The sequence below is a fragment of the Oncorhynchus keta genome, chromosome 35 (genome assembly GCF_023373465.1).
Source record: "Oncorhynchus keta strain PuntledgeMale-10-30-2019 chromosome 35, Oket_V2, whole genome shotgun sequence".
Taxonomy (NCBI): domain Eukaryota; kingdom Metazoa; phylum Chordata; class Actinopteri; order Salmoniformes; family Salmonidae; genus Oncorhynchus; species Oncorhynchus keta.
Window position 1 is genome coordinate 44,196,725 of NC_068455.1, and position 26,253 is coordinate 44,222,977.

The window sequence follows — 26,253 nt, forward strand, 5'->3', positions numbered from 1 at the left end:
TTCTGGATTTTCTTTTCTCATCTTGTCTGTCATTGTTGACCCTGTCATTGTATGATGAAAATTGTAGGCCTCTCTCATCTTTTTAAGTGGGAGAACTTGCACAATTGGTGGCTGACTAAATACTTTTTTTGCCCCACTGTACATATACATATGGGGTGAGTAATGTAGGGTATGTAAACATGTATTTATGTAAATATGTAAATATTTAGCATTGTAGCATTGTTTAAAGTGGCTAGTGATATATTTTTACATCAATTTCCATCAATTTCCATTATTAAAGTGGCTGGAGTTGAGTCAGTGTGTTGGAAGCAGCCCTCCATGTTAGTGGTGGCTGTTTAACAGTCTGATGGCCTTGAGATAGAAGCTGTTTTTCAGTCTCTCGGTCCCTGCTTTGATGCACCTCTACTGACCTTGCCTTCTGGATGTTAGTGGGGTGAACAGGCAGTGGCTCGGGTGGTTGTTGTCCTTGATGATCTTTATGGCCTTCCTGTGACATCGGGTGGTGTAGGTGTCCTGGAGGGCAGGTAGTTTGCCCCCGGTGATGCATTGTGCAGACCTCACTACCCTCTGGAGAGCCTAACGGTTGTGGGCAGAGCAGTTGCCGTACCAGGCGGTGATACAGCCCGACAGGATGCTCTTGATTGTGCATCTGTAGAAGTTTGTGAGTGCTTTTGGTAACAAGCCAAATTTCTTCAGCCTCCTGAGGTTGAAGAGGCGCTGCTGCGCCTTCTTCTGTGTGGGTGGACCAATTCAGTTTGTCCGTGATGTGTACGCCGAGGAACATAAAACTTACTACCCTCTCCACTACTGTCACGTCGATGTGGATAGGGGAGTGCTCCCTCTGCTGTTTCCTGAAGTCCACAATTATCTCCTTTGTTTTGTTGACGTTGAGTGTGAGGTTATTTTCCTGACACCACACTCCGAGGGCCCTCACCTCCTCCCTGTAGGCCGTCTCATCGTTGTTGGTAATCAAGCCCACCACTGTTGTGTCGTCCGCAAACTTGATGATTGAGTTGGAGGCGTGCATGGCCACGCAGTCGTGGGTGAACAGGGAGTACAGGAGAGGGCTCAGAACACACCCTTGTGGGGCCACAGTGTTGAGGATCAGCGGGGTAGAGATGTTGTTACCTATCCTCACCACCTGGGGGTGGCCCGTCAGGAAGTCCAGTACCCAGTTGCACAGGGTGGGGTCGAGACCCAGGGTCTTGAGCTTGATGACGAGTTTGGAGGGTACTATGGTGTTAAATGCTGAGCTGTAGTTGATGAACAGCATTCTCACATAGGTTTTCCTCTTGTCCAGATGGGTTAGGGCAGTGTGCAGTGTGGTTGAGATTGCGTCGTCTGTGGACCTATTTGGGCGGTAAGCAAATTAGAGTGGATCTAGGGTGTCCGGTAGGGTGGAGGTGATATGGTCCTTGACTAGTCTCTCAAGGCACTTCATGATGACGGAAGTGAGTGCTACGGGGAGGTAGTCGTTTAGCTCAGTTACCTTAGCTTTCTTGAAGCATGTGGGAACAGCAGACTGGGATAAGGTTTGATTGAATATGTCCGTGAACACACCAGCCAGCTGGTCTGTGCATGCTCTGAGGACGCGACTGGGGATGCTGTCTGGGCCTGCAGCCTTGCGAGGGTTAACACGTTTAAATGTCTTACTCACCTCGGCTGCAGTGAAGGAGAGTCCTCAGGTTTTGGTTGCGGACGGTGTCAGTGGCACTGTATTCTCCTCAAAGCGGGCAAAAAAGTTATTTCGTCTGTCTGGGAGCAAGACATCCTGGTCCTCGACGGGGCTGGTTTTCTTTTTGTAATCCGTGATTGACTGAAGACCCTGCCACATACCTCTTGTGTCTGAGCCGTTGAATTGCGACTCTACTTTGTCTCTATACTGACACTTAGCTTGTTTGAAAGCCTTGCGGAGGGAATAGCCACACTGTTTGTATTCGGTCATGTTTCCGGTCACCTTGCCCTGGTTAAAAGCAGTGGTTGGCGCTTTCCGTTTCACGCGAATGCTGCCATCAATCCACGGTTTCTGATGTGGGAATGTTTTAATCGATGCTATGGGTACGACATCGTCAATGCACTTTTTAATGAACTCGCTCACCGAATCAGCGTATTTGTCAAAATTGTTGTTGGACGCAATGCGGAACATATCCCAATCCACGTGATCGAAGCAGTCTTGAAGCGTGGAATCAGATTGGACCCAGGGTTGAACAGACCTGAGCGCGGGAGCTTCCTGTTTTAGTCTCTGTCTGTAGGCTGGGAGCAACAAAATGGAGTCGTGGTCAGCTTTTCCGAAAGGAGGGCGGGGGAGGGCCTTATATGCATCGCGGAAGTTAGAATAACAATGATCCAGGGTTTTACCAGCCCTGGTTGAGCAATCGATATGCTGATACAATTTAGGGAGTCTTGTTTTCAGATTAGCCTTGTTAAAATCCCCAGCTACAATGAATGCAGCCTCAGGATATGTGGCTTCCAGTTTGTATAGAGTCAAATAAAGTTCGTTCAGGGCCATCGATGTGTCTGCTTGGGGGGGAATATATACGGCTGTGATTAAAATCGAAGAGAATTCCCTTGGTAGATAATGCGGTCGACATTTGATTGTGAGGAATTCTAAGTCAGGTGAACAGAAGGACTTGAGTTCCTGTATGTTGTTATGATCACACCACGTCTCGTTAATCATAAGGCTTACCTCCCCGCCCCTCTTCTTACCAGAAAGATGCTTGTTTCTGTCGGTGCGATGCGTGAAGAAACCAGCGTGAGCCATGTTTCCGTGAAGCAAAGAATGTTACAGTCTCTGATGTCTCTCTGGAATGCTACCCTTGCTCGGATTTCATCAACCTTGTTGTCAAGAGACTGGACATTGGCGAGTAGTATGCTAGGGAGTGGCGCGCGATGTGCCCGTCTCCGGAGCCTGACCAGAAGACCGCTTCGTTTGCCTCTTTTACGACGTCGTTGTTCTGGGTCGCCAGCTGGGATCCGATCCATTGTCCTGGGTGGAAGTCAGAACACAGGTTCCGCTTCGGGAAAGTCATATTCCTGGTCGTAATGATGGTGAGTTGACGTTGCTCTTATATTCAGTAGTTCCTACCGACTGTATGTAATGAAACCTAAGATTACCTGGGGTACCAATGTAAGAAATAACACGTAAAAAAACAAAATACTGCATAATTTCCTAGGAACGCGAAGCGAGGCGGTCATCTCTGTCGGCGCCGGAAGTGCCTCGTTCTATGGGTCGCAGTAGCAGACATATTTTTTAAAACTGAATTTCGATTTGCCTATCTGAATAATAATATCCTACTGTTCCTGCTTTATATGCTTATAAGTCTTTTAGTTCATGGAAGGCTGTTTTTGTCACTATCTCAATGTTTTTATTGTCTTGTTTATTTCATTATATTTGGGAGATAACGACTTTAACCATATTTTGTATTATTGAAATATTATAAATTATGTTGGATGATGACAAGGGGAGAGGGGCATGGGAGATGAGGGCAGGGGGCCTGATAGATGTGAGGGGCCTGAAAGATGAGGGGGAGGGGCCTGAGAAATGAGGTCTCCAGAAGGTGTCAGTATAGAGAGAGGCCTGAGAAATGAGGGGCCTGAGAGATGAGGTGGAGCCCTCTCGATCATTTGGAAAAATCAAGATTTCGCAAGGGTTTGCAACTTTGGAATTTCAGAAGGGGAGGTGCAAAGAGAGGGGGTGGAGCTACCGCCCTGCTTCCACTTAAATGTTCTAACAAGTCTGCAGTCTGCCCCCAGAACTTAATCGAGCACCTGATGCAATTATGCAAGATTTTAGTTCCGACCTTCCGAGATGATGTGCATTCTATTCTGTTATATATTCTCTTCTACCTCTGCCAGCTTCTGAATGAATGGAAGGTGTGTGTGTGCGTGTGTGTGTGCGAGCGGGCGTGCGTGCCTGCTCGCTCGCCAGTTCCGTCTTCACACAGACTGTTATTGTTGGCTTTTCAACCACGGCAGTGTTGACAGTGTGAGTTGTGAATATTACAGTTTCACTAAAGAATCATTACAAACTTCGATGACAGTGTTTCTTGCACAGTTATCAAACCTGTTTATTCACAGTAGAATCATAGTAACAATACATGACATACTGACAACTACTATACAGTTCCAAATGACATAGAAATAATATGTTTTCCCCATATATTATCTCTACACTACAAACAGTATAAACATCTTGATAAAATCTTCACAGTCATCAATATGATTTGGCATCTGTAATGTATGCCTGACTTGAAATTCTATACAATTCGCAATATAATTCTTTGAGGTATTGTCAAAAATGGTCAACAACTAACACGGCTTCTAAAGCTTAAGTCCTAAATATGCCCTTAGATCTAAGATTATCCCTAAATCATATACATTTAGTTTGACACAGAAGTAGTAGGGTCTGCTGTATGACTTAATGAAAATCAGGAAAGAAAGAGAAAGTATTAGACAAAGGGCAAAGAGTTGGCAAAGGCATGGGTAGTAGGCTACTACAACTACCTACAAGGCTGACATCAAAACGTTGCTTTGTGACAGTTCTATACTTTTTTTTGCAGTTAAAGGCAACATGAATACTTTATTTTTTAAAGGTTATCATCTCCAAGTTAAACACCACAGTGCCATACAGCTTCCTTTACGAAAGTTCAAGTTCATCATCCTTAACCAGGGGCAGAATGCGTTTCGGGTACATTTTTAGACCAGTATCCCTTTCTAGCTTGGGTTTTTGCACAAATTGATCATTATTTAGCTAATAATGGGGACTTCAAGGGGAAAAAATTGTCCGGTTTGGGGGCCTCGAGGAAAAACAGTATTTTAGAAATGCCAGTGCCAATTTCTGGTCCCAGTCTGCCCCTGATGTCGACCTGAACCTTACTGTGTTGGCTTAGATATGTTCTTTCACAATGCCCTTTCCAGCATTGTTCTAGCAACTATGGTGGAAACATACCAAGCAATTGCAGTACAGCTTGGTTCGGCTTTTGCTTGGCTTTGTAGTGTTAAGGGTAAATCCAATTCATCATCTTCACTCACAGTAACTCTCCCCCAGTCTCCACTAACAGCTGACGTCGTACACCTCTGTGTCCTGCTTGTTCTTCAGCTGTGAGCAGGAGGGACATCTGGGCCGAATCTTGAAGCTGAGCAGTAGCGCTACCCCCCCCACCACCTGTACACATCCCCCCACCCAGCCGAAGTAGAGCGACCCGGCCGGGTGGAGAGTGAGCTGTGGCAGCCTATGACGAGGTCTGTGGGGGGGTGTCTGCTCCATCCCCAGTATTCCAAGGTTGTGTGTGTACACCCCCAGGGCGGTTAGACTCAGCAGGCCTGACAGCGCCACTAGCAGGCCTCCCGCCGCCACCACGCTTCTCAGAGGCAGGTCGGTCCAGCACCTCACCCCCACACTGGCCAGCACAATGCCGGCACCACACAGGAACAAGGAGCTGAGCACAAGGCCTTGCGCCAGCCTCACCTGTGGGTCGCTCTGGTAGGCGCCTTCTACTGGCCAGCACTGCTTCAATTCCGAGTGGGCCACCTGTAGGCAGCTCTCCCATAGGCCATCGGTGCGCAGGAGGAGGCGGGGCTCGGCCCCGGCCACACCCACTAGTTGGGTCTGCCCCTCCCTCCACTGGGGTGTGATGGCTGCCATGAAGACCAGCACCAGGCCCAGAGGGGCGAACACGATGCCCATCACCATGGAGGCCGGGGTTTGCATGCTGCTGCAGGGTAATTTCGGAGGAATTTATGGGTAATGGAGTTCTGGATGGGCTTCTGGATAATGTTCGACTCTAAGTGATGGTGGTTATGAAGGTCGACCTGTGGTGTAGGTTGACCTTGTTCAGAGACAAAGGATGGATGGTGGATCTGAGATCGTGGCCAGGTGAGTCACAGACAGTAGACGTCAGTCACACCTTGGGGTAGGACACCGTCAAGCTACAAGGAGGAAAGAGGAGACATAAGACATTACCTCACCCAGTACAAAACCTTGCACTGACGCAAATATGACTGACTGTCCTCCGACCACAAACTCCAATTGACCTGATTTGGAATGTGCTGGATTTCATCCCCATCTCTGAGAGATCTAACGGTCTTATATATGGTGTAACTGTCTACGTGACAGATCTAAATGGTTCCCTTCACGTTGCTGTGAGAATATGTACATTGTTACGTCATGCCAATAAAGCGAGAGAGAGTGAGAGAGCATATGGCTTCAGTGGTCTGCTGGAGGCTAGGATAATCTAGATGCCCCTCTGTTGCTAAGATACACTAACCTGGCCAGTCTCACAGCCGCTTTATTACACTTGGAATCGTCGGATTGAAAGATACATTCATCAATGAGTGTGTGTGAGTGCGTGTATATTCATACAGTTGAAGTCGGAAGTTTACATACACTTAGGTTGGAGTCATTAAAACTCGTTTTTCAATCACTCCACAAATTTCTTGTTAACAAACTATAGTTTTGTAAAGTCAGTTAGGACATCTACTTTGTGCATGACACAAGTAATTTTTCCAACAATGGTTTACAGACAGATTATTTCACTTATAATTCACTGGATCACAATTCCAGTGGGTCAGAAGTGTACATATACTAAGTTGACTGTGCCTTAATTAAACAGCTTGGAAAATTCCAGAAAACGATGTGTCATGGCTTTAGAAGCTTCTGTTTGGCTAATTTACATCATTTGAGTCAATTGGAGGTGTATCTGTGAATGTATTTCAAGGCCTAGCTTCAAACTCAGTGCCTCTTTTCTTTACATCATGGGAAAATCAAAAGAAATCAGCCAAGAAATCCCAGAACAACAGTAAAGGACATTGTGAAGAAGCTGGAGGAAACAGGAACAAATGTATCTATATCCACAGTAAAACAAGTCCTATAGCGACATAACCTGAAAGACTGCTCAGCAAGGAAGAAGCCACTACTCCAAAACCGCCATAAAAATGGACAATGACTCCAAGCATACTTCCAAAGTTGTGGCAAAATGGCTTAAGGACAACAATGTCAAGGTATTGGAGTGGCCATCACAAAGCCCTGACCTCAATCCTACAGAAAATGTGTGGGCAGAACTGAAAAAGCGTGTGTGAGCAAGGAGGCCTATAAACCTGACTCAGTTACACCAGCTCGGTCAGGAGGAATGGGCCAAAATTCACACAATTTATTGTGGGAAGCTTGTGGAAAGCTTTGACCCAAGTTAAACCATTTTAAGGCAATGCTACCAAATACTAACTCAGTGTATGTAAACTTCTGACCCACTGGGAATTTGATGAAAGAAATAAAAGCTGAAATAAATAATTCTCTCTACTCTTATTCTGACATTTCACATTCTTAAAATAAAGTAGTCCTAACTGACCTAAAACAGGGATTTTTTACTAGGATTAAATCCCAGGAATTGTGAAAAACCGAGTTTAAATGTATTTGTCTAAGGTGTATGTAAACTTCCGACTTTGCGCGCGCGTGTGTGTGTGTGTGTGTGTGTGTGTGTGTGTGTGTGTGTGTGTGTGTGTGTGTGTGTGTGTGTGCGTGCGTGCGTGCGTGCGTGCGTGCGTGTGTGTTACTTTATGGTACGGATAGTTAGGAACAGTGAGTAGTGACCTTGGTTATATTGAGGCTAGGATGTAATTGGGTTGTTCTACTGTCTGAATGCTGAATGAGTTGATCAGTGACAAGAATACTCAGGGGGCACACCTAGGCACACACACGGAAAATCCAGGAACAAACATCCCCCGGGTACAAACAACATCAGTCACCATCAGAGGGCTGCATGACAAACGTGTCCTTATAAAGGGATGTTCTAATCAAAGACATCAAGGCCATGTTCAGTAGGGCACACCATATTGAAGTGTTTTGAAATTGAAAATAAAAATGAGCATTTCTTATTCGCCAAGTCCACGTAGTCCCTCCCTATTTTCAGATTTTTTTTCTCAACTTGGTGCCTGATAACACAACCCAGTTGTTTGATCCCAGTTTTGAGACAGTGTTTTATCCACCCCAAGATAATTACCCTCTTAGTTAATAGCAATCTAAAAGTATTCCCTTCATGATTTGCCACATAATAGCAATTACCACGCATTCATTAGACATTTGATACATTGTGTGAAGTGCTACAAGGCATCAATTAATTGCATTGTGTGTGACAACATCATATTAGCATCTAAGTGGCTGCCATCATAGAAATATAATTACTAGAAGGGACATTCCCATTCAAGCCAATTATGCCATAATGGTTGGACTGGTAATTATTTTTCTATGATGGCCATACAGCAGATACAGATGCTGCTAGGCTGCAGCATAGAGCGTTAGAAACAGTTGCTCAGTCTGTATCTCTTTGAGTCTTCACTGTTTCTGGTGATTTATTTATTGAAGGAGTCCTACTGAGCCCCTTCCCACTGGTAGGGTGTGTGTTTATGAATTTGTGATTGCGTATGTGCACGTGTGTGTGCATTCACGCATGTGTGTGTTTGTAGCATTTTTCACTCCCGCTACTTTGAAATAACCTTGTTTTGTATTTCTATTTCCCCTAACGCTGCTGTGTGTGTCTATATGCGGATCAGACTAATTACAGACAACATGGGGAGATTGCAATGGGAGTTTGTCTGCAGCCTCCCAGGCAGATTGTTGATCTGTGGGTTTGGATGCAGGGTGGATGCGAGTACATTGATGCTCTGGGGAGATTATATAATAATTGTTAATGAAAAAAATTGTTACTCAATTGCATACGCCTCTCTCCTCGGGTTATCACTAGTTAACACAGCCAAAAGTCAGAATTGGCTGTATCATAAAAAAAATCATGAAAACAAAAATTCACTTTTTGGTGTTAATTTAAGGTTAGGGTTGGGCATAAGGTTAGCATTGTGGTTAAGGTTAGGGTTAATTTGAAGAAATAGGCACGGTTTAAAACTTTGTGGCTGTGGTAACTAGTGACGACCGTGCACAGTTCCTACATGCTGTTTATTCTCTCAGCATGCTGTCAACACATGCACAAAAGATTCTTACAAAACAAGAATGATGTTGCTTTCCACATTGCTTTCAAAAATAAATCTCTATGATAGGCTCTATAATATCTCTATTATAGGCTGCTATTAGTTTCTGTATATTTTCTTTGCAAAATGTGACATGATCCAAACATAATGCTAATCGCTATTATGGCTGGCTAGCTAAATGCTATTTAGCTATTTGTGCAACAGCATGTTCTGAATCAAATAGCCTATTTTAAAATCTTTGTTTGAAAGTAACACCTATTCAAATGTGATTAGGGTCCCCTGGGAACCATTGACCAACACTTTGGTTCCTACCCTGTCATTACTGCAACCTGGCTTTTTTTCATTAGTTGTCATGCCAAATAACAAATAACATGCCAATATGGCCAATAATCATGGCAATAATAATTATATTTTTATGATTCTGTCACGTCTACTCCCGCTCCCCCTCTGGCGTTCGACGTTGCAGGTTTACTAATCACTGGCTCTGACAACGTTCATTACGCACACCGAGCACCATCATTATGCGCACCTGCGCCTCATCATGAGACACACCTGGACTCCACCATTTCACTGATTACCTCCCCTATATCTGTCACTCCCTTAGTTCCATTCCCCAGGTAGTATTGGTTATGTGTTCCATGTTCAGATGCTACTCTTGGTTTGTATCGGTCCATGTATTATTAAATTCACCACCTGCTTCTCGACTCCGAGCGTCTCTGTCACCGACTACTGCCTCAACAAATGGAAGCAGCAGGGAATCAGAACATCTCCCAGACGGTCGACGAACAGGGATATCTACTTTGCCTGTACCACGACCAGCTGGCACAACTGGGGCGGCTATGGAGGTCCTTTGCGTTCTTCAACGTCTCGAAACATACCCAGAAGGTGTTACCTTCAACTACCGGAAGATACTCTACCACCAGTCAAACCAGCAAGCCAGGACACCAGTCCATTCAGCAGTCAGCCCAGGTTAGCAATGCCCGTTTGTACCTCCTGGACAAATGACGGAACCCTATCTAAATGCTGTGGCTTCCTACTCCAGTCCTCCCTCTATTTTACACACCAGACAGACCTCTCGGTGGTGGGAGCTCCCAAGGTTTCCAAGGTTATTTCTCTGCTGGCTGGGCATGCCTTGGAGTGGGCTACGGCCATCTGGGAAAGAGGAGGGGTTCATGGCTCTGTTCAGAGGTATCTTTGATCATCCACCGGAGGGCAGAGAGGGGGTTGAGCACTTATTCCAACTACGGCAGGATGACCAGACCGCTGCCGAGTACGCGCTCTCCTTTGGGACAGTAGCAGCATCCAGCGGATGGAATGAGCCAGCGTGTCGTGATGACAACCTCTCCTTGGATGGCACTCATTGCGATGGCCAGCCGTCTGGATAACCTACTTCAGGAGCGTCTGTACCCTCATCGCTTCTCTCCCTCCCTCAGGATCAGAGCCTGAACCCATGGAGGTAGGGGTCACACGCCTCCTCGCAGCTGAGCGACGCAGGTGGAAACAGCTGGGGCTCTGTCCCTATTGTGGTCAAGGGGGGCACCAGCTTCAGCAGTGTCTGGTACGTCACAACTCGGGATACACAAGAGCAGAAGGATAGTCTTGTGATCTTCCACCTCCTGGGGCAGGTGTGAGTATCCTTCATAATTTTCTGCCAAACCCTTTTTAGTGTCGCTCACATTAGCTAGCTGTCCCTCATGTACTGTTTCTACAGCGTTAGTGGATTCTGGTGCCCTGGGGAACTTTATTGACCAGACCCTTGCCCCTCTGAACATCACCTCATACCCCCTCTCCGTTTCCTGTTTCAGCCCTTGATAATTGGCCACTAGGATCCGGCACCATCACACACCACTCACCGTGGAGTCCATTAATCATGAAAACATTCCCTTCCTCATTATTGCACCAGCTCACAAGATCATCATTGGCCTCCCATGGCTCTGACACCATAATCTCACCATCTCAATGTTGAGGATGAGAATCATGGCCTGGGCAACTGAATGCCGGAGGACCTGCTTTCCCATCCCCTCTCGAGTCATAGTCCATGTGGTCTGGTACAGGCTCTGGAGAGGGAACACGCACCCACTACCTGACCTCCTGAGCGTATCTACATTTCCACAGGGACAAGGGATCGGTTGCTGACCTGGGTGCACACAGCTGTTGTTGCTGGCCATCCAGGGATCACCCATACTATTCATACCCCCCCGAAAAGTATTGGTGGCCCACCTTGACCCTGTTCTATGGGTGACAAACTAAATCCCCCTGGCATGCTCCAGCAGGGAAACTCCTTCCCGTGCCTCAGCGTCCCTGATCTCATGCCCTGACCTTAGTTATCTTTGTTTTCTTTGTTATTTTGGTTAGGTCAGGGGGTGACAATGGTGGTGTGTGTTTTTGCTTTGTCTAGGGTTTTTTGTATTCTATGGGGTTTTGGTATTCTAGGTATATGTAGGTCTATGGTGGTCTGAATTGGTTCCCAATCAGAGACAGCTGTTTATCGTTGTCTCTGATTGGGGATCCTATTTAGGTTGCCATTTTCCATTTAGGTATTGTGGGTTATTTTCTATGTGTAGTTGCCTGTAAGCACTCTTGTTATGTAGCTTCACATTCGTGTTTTATATAGTTTTGTTCAGTGTTTGTTATTTATTAAAGTAGTATTTACGCCTATCACGCTGCGCCTTGGTCTCATCAATATGACGAACGTGACACCTGGTCTTATCTATCCATTGATTTTGTCACTGATCTCCCCTCTGATGGATTCACCACCATTTTGGTGGTTGTGGCTAGATTCTACAAATCCTGTTTTATCCCTCTCTCTGCTCTCCAGGTCACTGAGGCACTGTTCCAGCAGGTCTTTCGGCATTAAGGCCTTCCGGAGGACATCGTCTTCGACCGTGGCCCCCAATTCACATCACGTGTATGGAGAACCTTCATGGAGATGATCGGGGTCACGGTCAGCCTCACGTCCAGGGATAGGCCTCAGTCTAATGGGCAAGTGGAGAGGATGAACCAGGAGCTGGGAAGGTTCCTGAGGAGCCACTGCCAGGACCAGCAGGGGGAGTGGGCCCGATTCCTTCCCTGGGCGGAGTATGCCCAGAATTCATTATGTCACTCCTCCAACGGGCTGACTCCCTTCCAGTCTGTTCTATCAGCCAGCCCTGGCTCCGTGGACCCCGGGCCTGACCAAAGCTCCTGCGGTGGATGAGTGGTTAAGACACGCAGAAGTGTGGAGCGATGCCCTCCGCACGGAGGCTGCTGTGTTCCATCCTGGTGACCACGTCTGGTCCTCTACCAGGAACCTCCCACTCCGCCTGCCCTGCAAGAAGCTGAGCCTCCTGTTTGTGGGACAGTTCAAGGTTCTCCGGAGGGTCAACAAGGTGATGTATAGATTACAACTCAATAGTGACTACTGTTTATCACCTTCCTTTCATGTCTCCCTTCTTAGGCCAGTGGTTCCTAGTCCCCTGGCCGAGGCTGTCCCCCACGACACCCCTTTGGACATTGAGGGAGGTCCCGCCTATGCCATCAGATCCATACTGGACTCTCGACGCTGTGGGGGTCGGCTCCAATACCTGGTGGACTGGGTGGGGCACAGTCCAGAGGAGCGGTGTTGGGTTCCGGCGGAGGACATTCTGGGTGCCAACATCCGTTATCTTCGCCGCCCGCTCCTTGCCCTCGAGGTCATCCCCCTGGCCAGAGTGGGGGGGGTTACTGTCACATCTACTTCTGCTCCCCCTTTCGACAGTTTACTAATCACTGGCAACCTTCATTACGCACACCTGGCACCATCGTTATGCGCACCTGCACCTCATGAGACACACCTGGACTCCACCATTTCACTGATTATCTGTCACTCCCTTCGTTCCATTCCCCAGGGAGTATTGGTTGTGTGTCATGTCCAGGCGCTACTCTTGTTTTGTATCGTTACATGTTTCTTGTATTATTACGCACCTGCTTCTCGTTTCCCAGCATCTCCGTTACAGATTCCAACTTTTGACCGAAGTGTGTTGCTCTACACTGAGTGTACAAAACATTACTAATATTGCGTTGCACTCCCTGTTGCCCTCAGAAGACTAAATTTGTCGGTATGGACTCTATGAGGTGTCGAAAGCGTTCCACAGGGATGCTGGCCCATGTTGACTCCAATGCTTCCTACAGTTGTGTCAAGTTGGCTGGATGTCCTTGGGTGGTGGACCATTCTTGATACACACGGGAAACTGTTAAGTGTGGAAAACCCCAGCAGAATTGCAGTTCTGGACAGGCACAAACTACCATACCCCGTTCAAAGGCACTTAAATATTTTGTGGTGTTCATAACTCTTGAGTGCTCCAAACTTTAAATGCGGAGCACCAGTGATACCAATGAAAAATATTAATTTTTAGCCTGCTTGTGACTGGCTTCGATTCCATCAGATTGAGCGTTAAACTGCATTGGCATTCGTCTGCATAGTGGATGTTTTGGTGGGGTTGGAGGTGTAACTGTGGTATGAGCAGACAAATAGTGACAAATGACTGACAACACAGCTCTTAGCTCCCTCAGTAGATGCCTACTGGATAACTTATTTGTATTGCTTTTAATCTTTTTAAATGAATTTATCTTATTAACACTTTGTTCTAGCTAGCTATTTGTGTAGGTAGCTATCATGTAAACGCAATGATAATAGCGGCTGCTCTGGTGTCAAGACACTCCCTTATTATTCCTACAAAGTTAGAAGTTTGAAATGGCGATAGAAAGTGTAGGCTAATGCATGTTTTCATGTTTAGTTGATGGGGGATTTACAGCCTATCAGTCTTATCTGTCTTAAACAATAGAGCATCGCGCTTGTAAGTGTTTGAACTTGTAGCGCAGCTGCATGAGATTCTAATGAGGCTGCATGAGATTCTAATGAGGCTGCATGAGATTCTAATGAGGCTGCATGAGATTCTAATGAGGCTGCATGAGATTCTAATGAGGCTGCATGAGATTCTAATGAGGCTGCATGAGATTCTAATGAGGCTGCATGAAATTCTAATGAGGCTGCATGAAATTCTAATGAGGCTGCATGAGATTTGTCGGATTATAAAGTCAGTGTTTTTTTTTGCATCCAATAGCCGTGTCCGCGGTAAACTAGCGAAAGGAGCCGCTTGTGGATTTGACAGCTCTAAATCTAGGTCCAACTCAGACATGGCCAAAACAACTCCTACGCGGGTGTCGGCTAGACCGGATCTGATAGAATCTAGCCCTGAGTGAACATGGGCACTTGGGCAGTGACATTTTCACTATCAGCATCTGGCTTTATCGTTGTCGTTTATTTTTTGATCCTGGCATTATCACTGAATAATGGATGATATACCACAAATTCAGCACATACAGTATGACCGCTGTTGACCAATTAAAGTAGCTGTCCAGTGTTCCAGATATCTGTGAAATATGACTTAAAGGCCCAATGCAGCGGTTTTTATATCAACATCAAATAATTTCTGGGTAACAATGGAATAATATATTTCCAATAAAAACATTTTTTTTTGCTAAAATGTATCAAGAATTTTGCTAGGACTGTTTGGGAGTGGTGGGAAGGGGGAAATGTAAAACTAGCTGTTATTGGCAGAGAGAGTTGGAAATCTCTTTGTTAGTGGTCTATTTACCGCATGATAATCTCACAAAAACCGAAACTGCCAATTTAGAATGGCTTGTGTAGATTGTATTTTCAATGAGCAACTATCAGGAAATATCACTCTTAAAAAAACATCGAACATTTACAGTGTTCGTATCATCAGCTTTTGTACAATATGATACAAAACACAGGAAAATTGAATTTTGACTGCACTGGGTCTTTAAAATGAATTACAATATTAATTAAGTCGATTTTCCAGAACAGCTTCAATGCGCCTTGGCATAAATTCTACAAGTGCTAGCCATGCCATCCAAAATAATGGGCAACTGGGCATGATTATACATGACCCTAAGCATGATGGTTTGTTTGAATTTCTAAATTAACTCAGGAACCACACCTGTGTGGAAGCAGCTGCTTTCAATAGACTTTGTATCCCTCACTTACTCAAGTGTTTCTTTTATTTTGGCAGTCAACAACAGCTAAATAGGTTTCATCTTGACATCCAACTTTTAGCTACAAACCACAGGATTTGAAATAGAAGGGAATGGCGAGATGGCTGTGTGGAGGATATGCCTCGACTTGCTTTCTTGTTGGCTAGCCAGCTACACTGAACAAAAATATCAACTCAACATGCGACAATTTAAAAATATTTTTGTGAGTCATGCAAGGAAATCAGTCAATTTAAATAAATTCATTAGGCCCTAATATATAGATATCACATGAGTGGGAATACAGATATGCATCTGTTGGTCACAGATACCTAAAATAAAAAGGTAGGGGCGTGGATCAGAACCTGTCAGTACCTCCCTCATGCAGAATGACACATTTCCTTCGCATGGGCTTCATCAGACTGTTGATTGTGGCCTGTGGAATGTTGTACCACTCCTCTTCAATGGCTGTGCGAAGTTGCTGGATATTGGCGGGAACTGGAACACATTGTTGTACACATTGAATCAGAGCATCCCAAACGTGCCCAATGGGTGACATGTCTGGTATACAGGCCATGGAAGAACTGGGACATTATCAGCTTCCAGGAATTGTGTACAGATCCTTGCAACATGGGGCCTTGAATTATCATGCTGTAACATGAGATGAATGGCACAACAATGGGCCTCAGGATCTCGTCACGGTATCTCTGTGCATTCAAATTGCCATCGATAAAATGCAATTTTGTTCATTGGCCGTAGCTTATGCCTTGCCCATGTCATAACCCCACTGCCACCATGGGGTACTCTGTTCACAACGTTGACACGAGCAAACCGCTCGCCGACACCACGCCATACGTCTGCCATCTGCCCCGATACAGTTGAAACCAGGATTCATTCGTGAAGAGCACACGTTTCCAGTGTGCCAGTGGCCATCAAAGGTGAGCATTTGCCCACTGAAGTCGGTTACGTCGCTGAACTGCAGTCAGGCCACGACCCTGGTGAGGACAACGAGCACGCAGATAAGCTTCCCTGAGACAGTTTCTGACAGAGTTTGTGCAGAAATTATTTGATTGTGCAAACCCACACTTTCATCAGCTGTCCAGGTGGCTGGTCTTTGCCATGTGAAGATGCTGGATGTGGAGGTTCTGGGCTGGTGTGGTTACACGTGGAGAAATGCTAACTAACAGGGATGTAGTAAACAAATTTGTGCTCAACATTTGAGAGAAATAAGCTTTTAGTGCATAAGAAAAAAAACATTTATTTATTTTTGTTCAGCTCATTGAACATGGCACCAACACTTTACATGTTGCATTTATATTTTTGTTCGGTATAGCTAAGTTTGCCACCATTCTAGCTAACTGCTTCTAAACAAAGAACATGATGTCATGTTGCAAGCAGATTTCAAGCATTTTTTGAAACAGTGTTTTTTCTGCAAGTAAAGGACGAGTCAGCAACTTTATTTGGGTATGAGTTAACAGAATGAGCTTTTAAAAATTAGATTTCTTGGGACAGTTACTTTAACCTACTTTACACTTTCACTCTGGCAGGTATTGGAAACTGTGACATATTCACCAGAAATGTTATTACAATGGCTTGCGAAAGTATTTTTCCTATTTTGTTGCCTTACAACCTGGAATTAAAATATTTTTTTATCATTTGATTTACACAACATGCCCACCACTTTTAATATGCAAAATAGTTTTTATTGTGAAACAAACAAGAAATAAGACAAAAAAACAGAACTTGAGCGTGCATAACTATTCACCCCCCAAAGTCAATACTTTGTAGAGCCACCTTTTGCAGCAATTACAGCTGCAAGTCTCTTGAGGTATGTCTCTATAAGCTTGGCACATCTAGCCACTGGGATTTTTGCCCATTCTTCAAGGCAAAACTGCTCCAGCTCCTTCAAGTTGGATGGGTTCCGCTGGTGTACTGCAATCTTTGAGTCATAGCACAGATTCTCAATTGGATTGAGGTCTGAGCTTTGACTAGGCCATTCCAAGACATTTAAATGTTTCCCCTTAAACCACTCAAGTGTTGCTTTAGCAATATGCTGGAAGGTGAACCTCCATCCCAGTCTCAAAATTAATTTTTTTTATTTTTTATTTTTTTTATTTCACATTTATTTAACCAGGTAGGCAAGTTGAGAACAAGTTGCGACCTGGCCAAGATAAAGCAAAGCAGGTCGACACATACAACAACACAGAGTTACACATGGAGTAAAACAAACATACAGTCAATAATACAGTAGAAAAATAAGTCTATATACAATGTGAGCAAATGAGGTGAGAAGGGAGGTAAAGGCAAAAAAAGGCCATGGTGGCGTAGAAAATACAATATAGCAAGTAAAACACTGGAATGGTAGATTTGCAGTAGAGGAATGTGCAAAGTAGAGATATAAATAATGGGGGGCAAAGGATCTAAATAAATAAATAAATAAATAAATACAGTAGGGAATGAGGAAGTTGTTTGGGCTAAATTATAGATGGGCTATGTACAGGTGCAGTAATCTGGGAGCTGCTCTGACAGCTGGTGCTCAAAGCTAGTGAGGGAGATAAGTGTTTCCAGTTTCAGAGATTATTGTAGTTCGTTCCAGTCATTGGCAGCAGAGAACTGGAAGAATTTGTTTTGGGGGTGACCAGAGAGCTGGAGCTCATGCTACAGGTGGGTGCTGCTATGGTGACCAGCGAGCTGAGATAAGGGGGGACTTTACCTAGCAGGGTCTTGTAGATGACCTGGAGCCAGTGGGTTTGGCGCCGAGTTTGAAGCGAGGGCCAGCCAACGAGAGCGTACAGGTCGCAGTGGTGGGTAGTATATGGGGCTTTGGTGACAAAACGGATGGCACTGTGATAGACTGCATCCAATTTATTCAGTAGGGTATTGGAGGCTATTTTGTAAATGACATCGCTGAAGTCGAGGATCGGTAGGATGGTCAGTTTTATGAGGGTATGTGTGGCAGCATGAGTGAAGGATGCTTTGTTGCGAAATAGGAAGCCAATTCTAGATTTAACTTTGGATTGGAGATGTTTGATGTGAGTCTGGAACGAGAGTTTACAGTCTAACCAGACACCTAGGTATTTGTAGTTGTCCACATCTTCTAAGTCAGAACCATCCAGAGTAGTGATGCTGGAAGGGCAGGCAGTTGCAGGCAGCGATCGGTTGAAGAGCATGCATTTAGTTTTACTTGGATTTAAGAGCAGTTGGAGGCCACGGAAGGAGTGTTGTATGGCATTGAAGCTCGTTTAGAGGTTAGATAGCACAGTGTCCAAGGAAGGGTCAGAAGTATACAGAACGGTGTCGTCTGCGTAGAGGTGGATCAGGGAATCGCCCGCAGCAAGAGCAACATCATTGATATATACAGAGAAAAGAGTTGGCCCGAGAATTGAACCCTGTGGTACCCCCATAGAGACTGCCAGAGGACTGGACAACATGTCCTCCGATTTGACACACTGAATTCTATCAGAGAAGTAGTTGGTGAACCAGGCGAGGCAATCATTTAAGAAACCAAGGCTATCGAGTTTGCCGATGAGAATGTGGTGATCTTAATCGGTAAGATCGGTAATCTTTTTGTTGACTTGGCTTTTGAAGACCTTAGAGATGCAGGGTAGGATAGATATAGGTCTGTAGCAGTTTTGGTCTAGAGTGTCTCCCCCTTTGAAGAGGGGGATGACTGCGGCAGCTTTCCAATCTTTGGGAATCTCAGATGACATGAAAGAGAGGTTGAACAGGCTAGTAATAGGGGTTGCAACAATTTCGGGAGATAATTTAAGAAAGAGAGGGTCCAGATTGTCTAGCCCGGCTGATTTGTAGGGGTCCAGATTTTGCAGCTCTTTCAGAACAAGTATTTGATACACTGTCGATTGTGCAGGTTTTCCTACTTAAAAAGCATGTAGAGGTCTGTAATTTGTATCATAGGGACACTGTGAGAGACGGAATCTAAAACAAAAATCCAGGAAATCACATTGTATGATTTTTAAGTAATTCATTTGCATTTTATTGCATTACATAAGTATTTGATACATCAGAAAAGCAGAACTTAATATTTGGTACAGAAACCTTTGTTTGCAATTACAGAGATCATACGTTTCCTGTAGTTCTTGACCAGACACACTGCAGCAGGGATTTTGGCCCACTCCTCCATACAGACCTTCTCCAGATCCTTCAGGTTTTGGGGCTGTCGTTGGGCAAAACGGACCTTCAGCTCCCTCCAAAGATTTTCTATTGGGTTCAGGTCTGGAGAGTGGCTAGGCCTCTCCAGGACCTTGAGATGCTTCTTACGGAGCCACTCCTTAGTTGCCCTGGCTGTGTGTTTCGGGTCGGTGTCATGCTGGAAGACCCAGCCACAACCCATCTTCAATGCTCTTACTGAGGGAAGGAGGTTATTGGCCAAGTACTCGCGGTACATGGCCCCATCCATCCTCCCCTCAATACGGTGCAGTCGTCCTGTCCCCTTTGCAGAAAAGCATCCCCATAGAATGATGTTTCCACCTCCATGCTTCACGGTTGGGATGGAATCCTTGGGGTTGTACTCATCCTTCTTCTTCCTCCAAACACGGCGAGTGGAGTTCAGACCAAAAAGCTCTATTTTTGTCTCATCAGACCACACGACCTCCTCCCATTCCTGCTCTGGATCATCCAGATGGTCATTGGCAAACTTCAGACGGGCCTGGACATGCATGCACTGGTTTCAGCAGGGGGACCTTGCGTGCACTGCAGAATTTTAATCCATGACGCCGTAGTGTTTTTACTAATGGTTTTCTTTGAGACTGTGGTCCCAGCTCTCTTCAGGTCATTGACCAGGTCCTGCCGTGTAGTTCTGGGCTGATCCCTCACCTTCCTCATGATCATTGATGCCCCACGAGGTGAGATCTTGCATGGAGCCCCAGACCAAGGGTGATTGACCGTCATCTTGAACTTCTTCCATTTTCTAATAATTGTGCCAACAGTTGTTGCCTTCTCACCAAGCTGCTTGTCTACTGTCCTGAAGCCCATCCCTGCCCTGTGCAGGTCTACAATTTTATCCCTGATATCCTTACACAGCTCTCTGGTCTTGGCCATTGTGGAGAGGTTGGAGTCTGTTTGATTGAGTGTGTGGATGGATGGGTGTCTTTTATACAGGTAATGAGTTCAAACAGGTGCAGTTAATACAGGTAATCAGTGGAGAACAGGAGGGCTTCTTAAAGAAAAACTAACAGCTCTGTGAGAGCCGGAATTCTTACTGGTTGGTAGGTGATCAAATGCTTATGTCATGCAATAAAATGCAAATGAATTACTTAAAAATCATACAATGTGATTTTCTGGATTTTTGTTTTAGATTCCGTCTCTCATGTACCCATGATAAAAATTACAGACCTCTACATTCTTTGTAAGTAGGAAAACCTGCAAAATCGGCAGTGTATCAAATACTTGTTCTCCCCACTGTAGGTCTGTAGCAGTTTTGGTCAAGATTGTCCCCCATTTGAAGAGGGGATGACCGCAGCTGCTTTCCAATCTTTGGGAATCTCAGACGACACAAAGGAGAGGTTGAACAGGCTAGTATTAGGGGTTGCAACAATTTCGGCAGATAATTATTTAGAAAGAAAGGGTCCAGATTGTCTAGCCCGGCTGATTTGTAGGGGTCCAGATTTTGCAGCTCTTTCAGAACATCAGCTGCCTGGATTTGGGAGAAGGATAATTGGGGAAGGCTTGGGCGAGTTGCTGTGGGGGGTGCAGTGCTGTTGACCGGGGTAGGGGTAGCCAGGTGGAAAGCATGGCCAGCCGTAGAAAAATGCTTGTTGAAATTCTCAATTATAGTGGATTTATCGGTGGTGACAGAGCTTCCTATCCTCAGTGCAGTGGGCAGCTGGGAGGAGGTGTTCTTATTCTCCATGGACTTTACAGTGTCCCAGAACTGTTTTGAGTTTGTGTTGCAGGAAGCAAATTTCTGCTTGAAAAAGCTAGCCTTGGCTTTTCTAACTGCCTGTGTACATTGGTTTCTTGCTTCCCTGAAAAGTTGTATATCACAGGGGCTGTTCGATGCTAATGCAGAAAGCCATAGAATGTTTTTATGTTGGTTAAGGGCAGTCAGGTATGGAGAGAACCAAGGGCTATATCTCTTCCTGGTTCTAAATTTCTTGAATGGGGCATGCTTGTTTAAGATGGTGAGGAAGGCATTTAAAAAACAGGCGTCCCTTACTGACGGGATGAGGTCAATATCCTTCCAGGATACCCGGGCCAGGTCGATTAGAAAGGCCTGCCCGCTGAAGTGTTTCAGGGAGCGTTTGACAGTGATGAGTGGAGGTCGTTTGACCACTGGCTCATTACGGAGGCAATGAGGCAGTGATCGCTGAGATCTTGGTTGAAGACAGCAGAGGTGTATTTAGAGGGCAAGTTGGTTAGGATGATATCTATGAGGGTGCCCATGTTTACGGCTTTGGGGTGGTACCTGGTAGGTTCATTGATCATTTGTGTGAGATTAAGGGCATCAAGCTTAGATTGTAGGATGGCTAGGGTGTTAACCTCTTGAAGCTAGGGGGCACTATTTTTATGTTTGGAAAAATAACATTCCCAAAGTAAACGGCCTATTTCTCAGGACCAGATGCTAGAATATGCATATAATTGACAGATTAGGATAGAAAACAGTTTCAAAAACTGTCAAAATATTGTCTGTGAGTATAATAGAACTGATATTGCAGGCGAAACCCTGAGAAAAATCTAATCTAATCTAAAATCTAGTGGCTTCTATTTTGAAAACTCCATGTTCCATAGCCTCCCATTGCTCCATTTAAAGGGATATCAACCAGATTCATTTTCCTATCGCTTCCTCAAGGTGTCAACAGTCTTCAGACATAGTTTCAGGCTTTCATTTTGAAGAATGAGCGTGAACGACCACATTGCGTAAGTGGATAGGTGGGGGCTCTCAGAGTGAATTGTGCACAAAAGAGAAAGGCGGCCATTGTTACTCCCGGTCCTAGTGAAAAGCCAACTGTCCCGGCTGATATATTATCGAATATATATTTGAAAAACACCCTGAGGAATGATTATAAAAAACGTCTGACATGTTTCTGTGGACATTTTGGATATAATTTGGAAATTTTGTCTGCGTTGTCGTGACCGCTCTTTGGATTCCTGGGCATAACGCACCAAACTAACGGAGGTATTTGGATATAAAAAATATCTTTATGGAACAAAAGGAACATTTGTTGTCTAACTGGGAGTCTTGTGAGTGAAAACATCCGAAGAATATCAAAGGTAAACGATTAATTTCATTGCTTTTCTGATTTTCGTGACCAAGTTACCTGATGCTAAGTGTACTTATGTTTTGTTCAAGGGATCGATAAATAATAATAATAATATATGCCATTTAGCAGACGCTTTTATCCAAAGCGACTTACAGTCATGTGTGCATACATTCTACGTATGGGTGGTCCCGGGAATCGAACCCACTACCCTGGCGTTACAAGCGCCATGCTCTACCAACTGAGCTACAGAAGGACCACAAACACAAACGCTTGTATTGCTTTCGCTGTAAAGCATAATTTCAAAATCTGAGATGACAGGTGGATTAACAAAAGGCTAAGCTGTGTTTCGCAATATTGCACTTGTGATTTCATGAATATTAATATTTTCTAGTAATATTATTTGACTGTGACGCTATGCTATTCAGCGTTGCTGATGACAATTATCCCAGATCCGGTATGGGTGGTTCAGAGTCAAGCATGTTCCAGTTTAGGTCACCTAGCAGCACGAGCTCTGAAGATAGATGGGGGGCAATCAGTTCACATATGGTGTCCAGAGCACAGCTGGGGGAAGAGGGTGCTCTATAGCAGGCAGCAACGGTGAGAGACTTGTTTTTAGAGAGGTGGTTTTTTAAAAGTAGAAGTTCAATTTCTTTTGGTACAGACCTGGATAGTAGGACAGAACTCTGCAGGCTTTCTCTGCAGTAGATTGCAACACCGCCCCCTTTGGCCGTTCTATCTTGTCTGAAAATGTTGTAGTTAGGGATGGAGATTTCAGAGTTTTTGGTGGTCTTCCTAAGCCCGAATTCAGACACGGCTAGGACATCTGGGTTGGCAGAGTGTGCTAAAGCAGTGAATAAAACAAACTTAGGGAGGAGGCTTCTAATGTTAACATTCATGAACCCAAGGCTATTACGGTTACAGAAGTAATCAAAAAGAGCGCCTGGGGAGTAGAGCTAGGCACTGCAGGGCCTGGATTCACCTCTACATCACCAGAGGAACAGAGGAGGAGTAGGATAAGGGTACTGCTAAAAGCTACTAGCTGCTAAATTCTGACCAGTTTCCCAGTCCCTGCTGATGAAAAACATCACCACAGCATGATGCTGCCACCACCATGCTTCACTGTGGGGATGGGGTTCTCGGAGTGATGAGAGGTGTTGGGTTTGCGCCAGACATAGAGTTTTCCTTGATGTCCAAAAAGCTCAATTTTTGTCTCATCTGACCAGAATCCCTTCTTCCATATGTTTGAGGAATCTCCCACATGCCTTTTGGTGAACACCAAACGTGTTTGCTTATTTTTTTCTTTAAGCATTATTTAACTAATTACATGACTTCTGAAGGTAGTTGGTCGCACCAGATCTTATTTAGTTATTTTTTCTCATTTCACTTCACCAATTTGGACTATTTTGTGTATGTCCATTACATGAAATCCAAATAAAAATCAATTTAAATGACAGGTTGTAATGCCACAATATTGGACAAATGCCAAGGAGGATGAAAACTTTTGCAAGGCACTGTAATTTACTATTTTGAATCATAGAAAGTTCCAAACTTTTAAAAGTAATTTCTTTCATTTTCCCTCTCATTCTTTTGACATGCTCACCTTCATGGCTACTCAAAGATGATCAAGTACAAATGAGCAAATGCGGCCCCTGACGACACCTGTGTCTCTAAGGCTGTGTTTAAACAGGCAGCCCCATTTGGATATTCTGCCAAAAGATCAGAGTTGGGCTGTCTGTGTAAATGCTGTCTGTGTAAATGCAGCCTAAGACATTGAGCAGCAGGACACATTTTACAAAAGATACAGAAGTTGGCATAGCAACTTTCAGAATAATAATCAGGGGAAACTATTAGAGATGCGATTAAGGTTTGAATTGAAAGATGAGGACCAGAGAGGAAGAGGTGAAGCGAAAAGGGTAACTCGGTCCACAATCGGTCTCCTCCAGAAGGTGGCATTTAAAAAAAGAAAATTGCCCACCAAGCGAGTCGTTTTTGTATGGAGGTCCATGAGAGAATGTCGAATTTGGTCCCCAGAAACTGTAATTAGCTTATTTGCTATGTGAGGCTTATTTGATTGAATAGAAGTGTCGTGATGTGTAGGTTGTTACGAATGTACTAATATAAGTACACACACGTGGCATACCGGCAACTTTTAGAAAAACTATTTTATATGGTGTTGTGCCTGTTTTTCACACTATCTTCCTTCTCATTGGCTAGAATGGTCCCACATGGTATTCACTTCATCTCTCCTGCCTCTTCCTCTCCGAGGACAGCAAATCCCATTGTTAGACATGAGACTTGACCATCTCGTCATTATATACGTATCATTGTGACGACTCAATACTCTCTCTAAGCGTGTTTAGTTTCTCACAAAATGTTCTATGATTCACAGACATCCTACATCCACACACACTCTTGCCCTCATTAGCTGTCATATTGATTGCACTGTAAGCCAAACCGAATTAGAAGGACACACGTACCATTCAGGTGAGGTAGTAGCGGGCTCCACGTCTTGCCTGCTCATCCTCTGTCCGTCTGTACTCCTTACGTTATTCCTTCTAGTAGGATCCTCTGCTTGCCCTGTGCATCTCTTACCCTTTCTCTCTCCTCCCCTCTTTCTCTTGTCTCGATCACGGGTCACGAGAGGATGGCTGTGTTAGATTTCAGATGTAGCCGAGTGTGCATTCAGCTTCTCTCTCTCTCTCTCTTGCTCTCTCTCTCTCTCTCTCTCTCTCTCTCTCTCTCTCTCACTTCTATTTCTCTCGCTCTCTCTTTCCTTCTGTCTCTCTCATCTCTGGTATCCACTGGATTCACAAACCCTCTCTTGCTGTCTTTCACTTCTCTTTTATTCTTCTCTCTTCACTTTCTCTCCATCTCCCTCTCTCTCCCCCTCTCCCGCTCTCTGTCTCCTCTTTGGTACCCAGTGAAGGATGCCCAAACACTCCACATAGGTACGTGTGCTGCCTGCTATATAAGTTGTGTCCGCACTAGAAGCAGCTCGCATGCTGGAACAAACGGGTAAGGATAAGGAAGAGGCAAGAGGGTTCATCCAATAAACTGGCTAAACAGACAGACAGGCACAAACGTGCACATAGACACAGACTCATGCATACAGTACACTCATGTATACACACACACTCAAGATGATAGAGATACTTAACCTTATATAACAGAATAAGAATTTGGTTTGTGATGTCTGATATAAAATAAGCAGACAGGACTAGACACACACGTGTACATGAATTAAGCAACAAGCTCTCACAGTCTCACTGCAGAATAAGATGTTTCTCCAAACGTCAAATTTCGAAGAGTATTTGACACTCTGAGTTGACTCCTTCAGAGTCCTCCTGCTCAGTATCATTCCGTTTCTCAAAACATCAAATTTTGAAGTTGCTCCAAATGTCAAATTTGTAAGGTTAAGGGTTAATGTTTGGGATAGGTCTAAAACAAAAAAGCATGGAGTGAGTGAACACTCAACCTTATGATCGAGAGTCATGGGATTATTGGCAAAACCCAAGCCTACTTGATGGCAATAGAGCTCACTGTTGCCCCTAGTAGCCAGTTTTGAAGGCATTCCCAACGTCCTGAGGACATGGATAGACATCCAATTTTTAAGTCACTTTTGAGCAATCTGTCTGGTATTAACCCAGCTAGCACATTTGGTTCATTGGAAGTTGTGGGGACGTATGTTTTTGGTTTCCCATTGGTTCTGGGAACTAAGTGATACATTTCCTGACTGGCAAAATTGAACGTTTTTATTTTATTTTCTGAGACCATAAGTGAAAATTCTGCCTGTTCTGGGAACGTTCATTTTTTGGTTGCAGGGAGGTTCTGAGAACAGAAATTATTGGTTATTTGAAGGTAATTAAATAACGTTCTGAGAACATGTTTCAAGAAGACTTAACACTGCTAACTGAAATATTCCACAGAAGAAACATATGGTTCCCAGAATGTTGTGGGGAGGTTGTATTCAAAATAAACATAGGACAACCACGCTCTCACCAACCTGGAAGAAACATATAGTTCTCAGAACGTTACGTGCTAGATGGAA

The 26,253-nt window shown here is 44.6% G+C and overlaps 1 protein-coding gene across 1 annotated transcript; it reads right to left on the minus strand.

Moving 5' to 3' along the window:
* Positions 1-4,158: 4,158 nt before the first annotated feature.
* cldn23l (claudin 23-like) lies at positions 4,159-24,791 on the minus strand. Its single transcript, XM_035753609.2, has 2 exons — positions 24,683-24,791; positions 4,159-5,928 (listed from the first exon to the last, which is right to left on the minus strand). The coding sequence occupies exon 2, from the start codon at positions 5,708-5,710 to the stop codon at positions 5,054-5,056; it is 657 nt and encodes a 218-aa protein (XP_035609502.1). The 5' UTR covers positions 5,711-5,928; positions 24,683-24,791; the 3' UTR covers positions 4,159-5,053.
* Positions 24,792-26,253: the final 1,462 nt, after the last annotated feature.

Bases quoted from the DNA above. Each gene is read 5' to 3' on its own strand.
- cldn23l (XM_035753609.2), bottom strand. From the start codon at position 5,710: ATGCAAACCCCGGCCTCCATGGTGATGGGCATCGTGTTCGCCCCTCTG.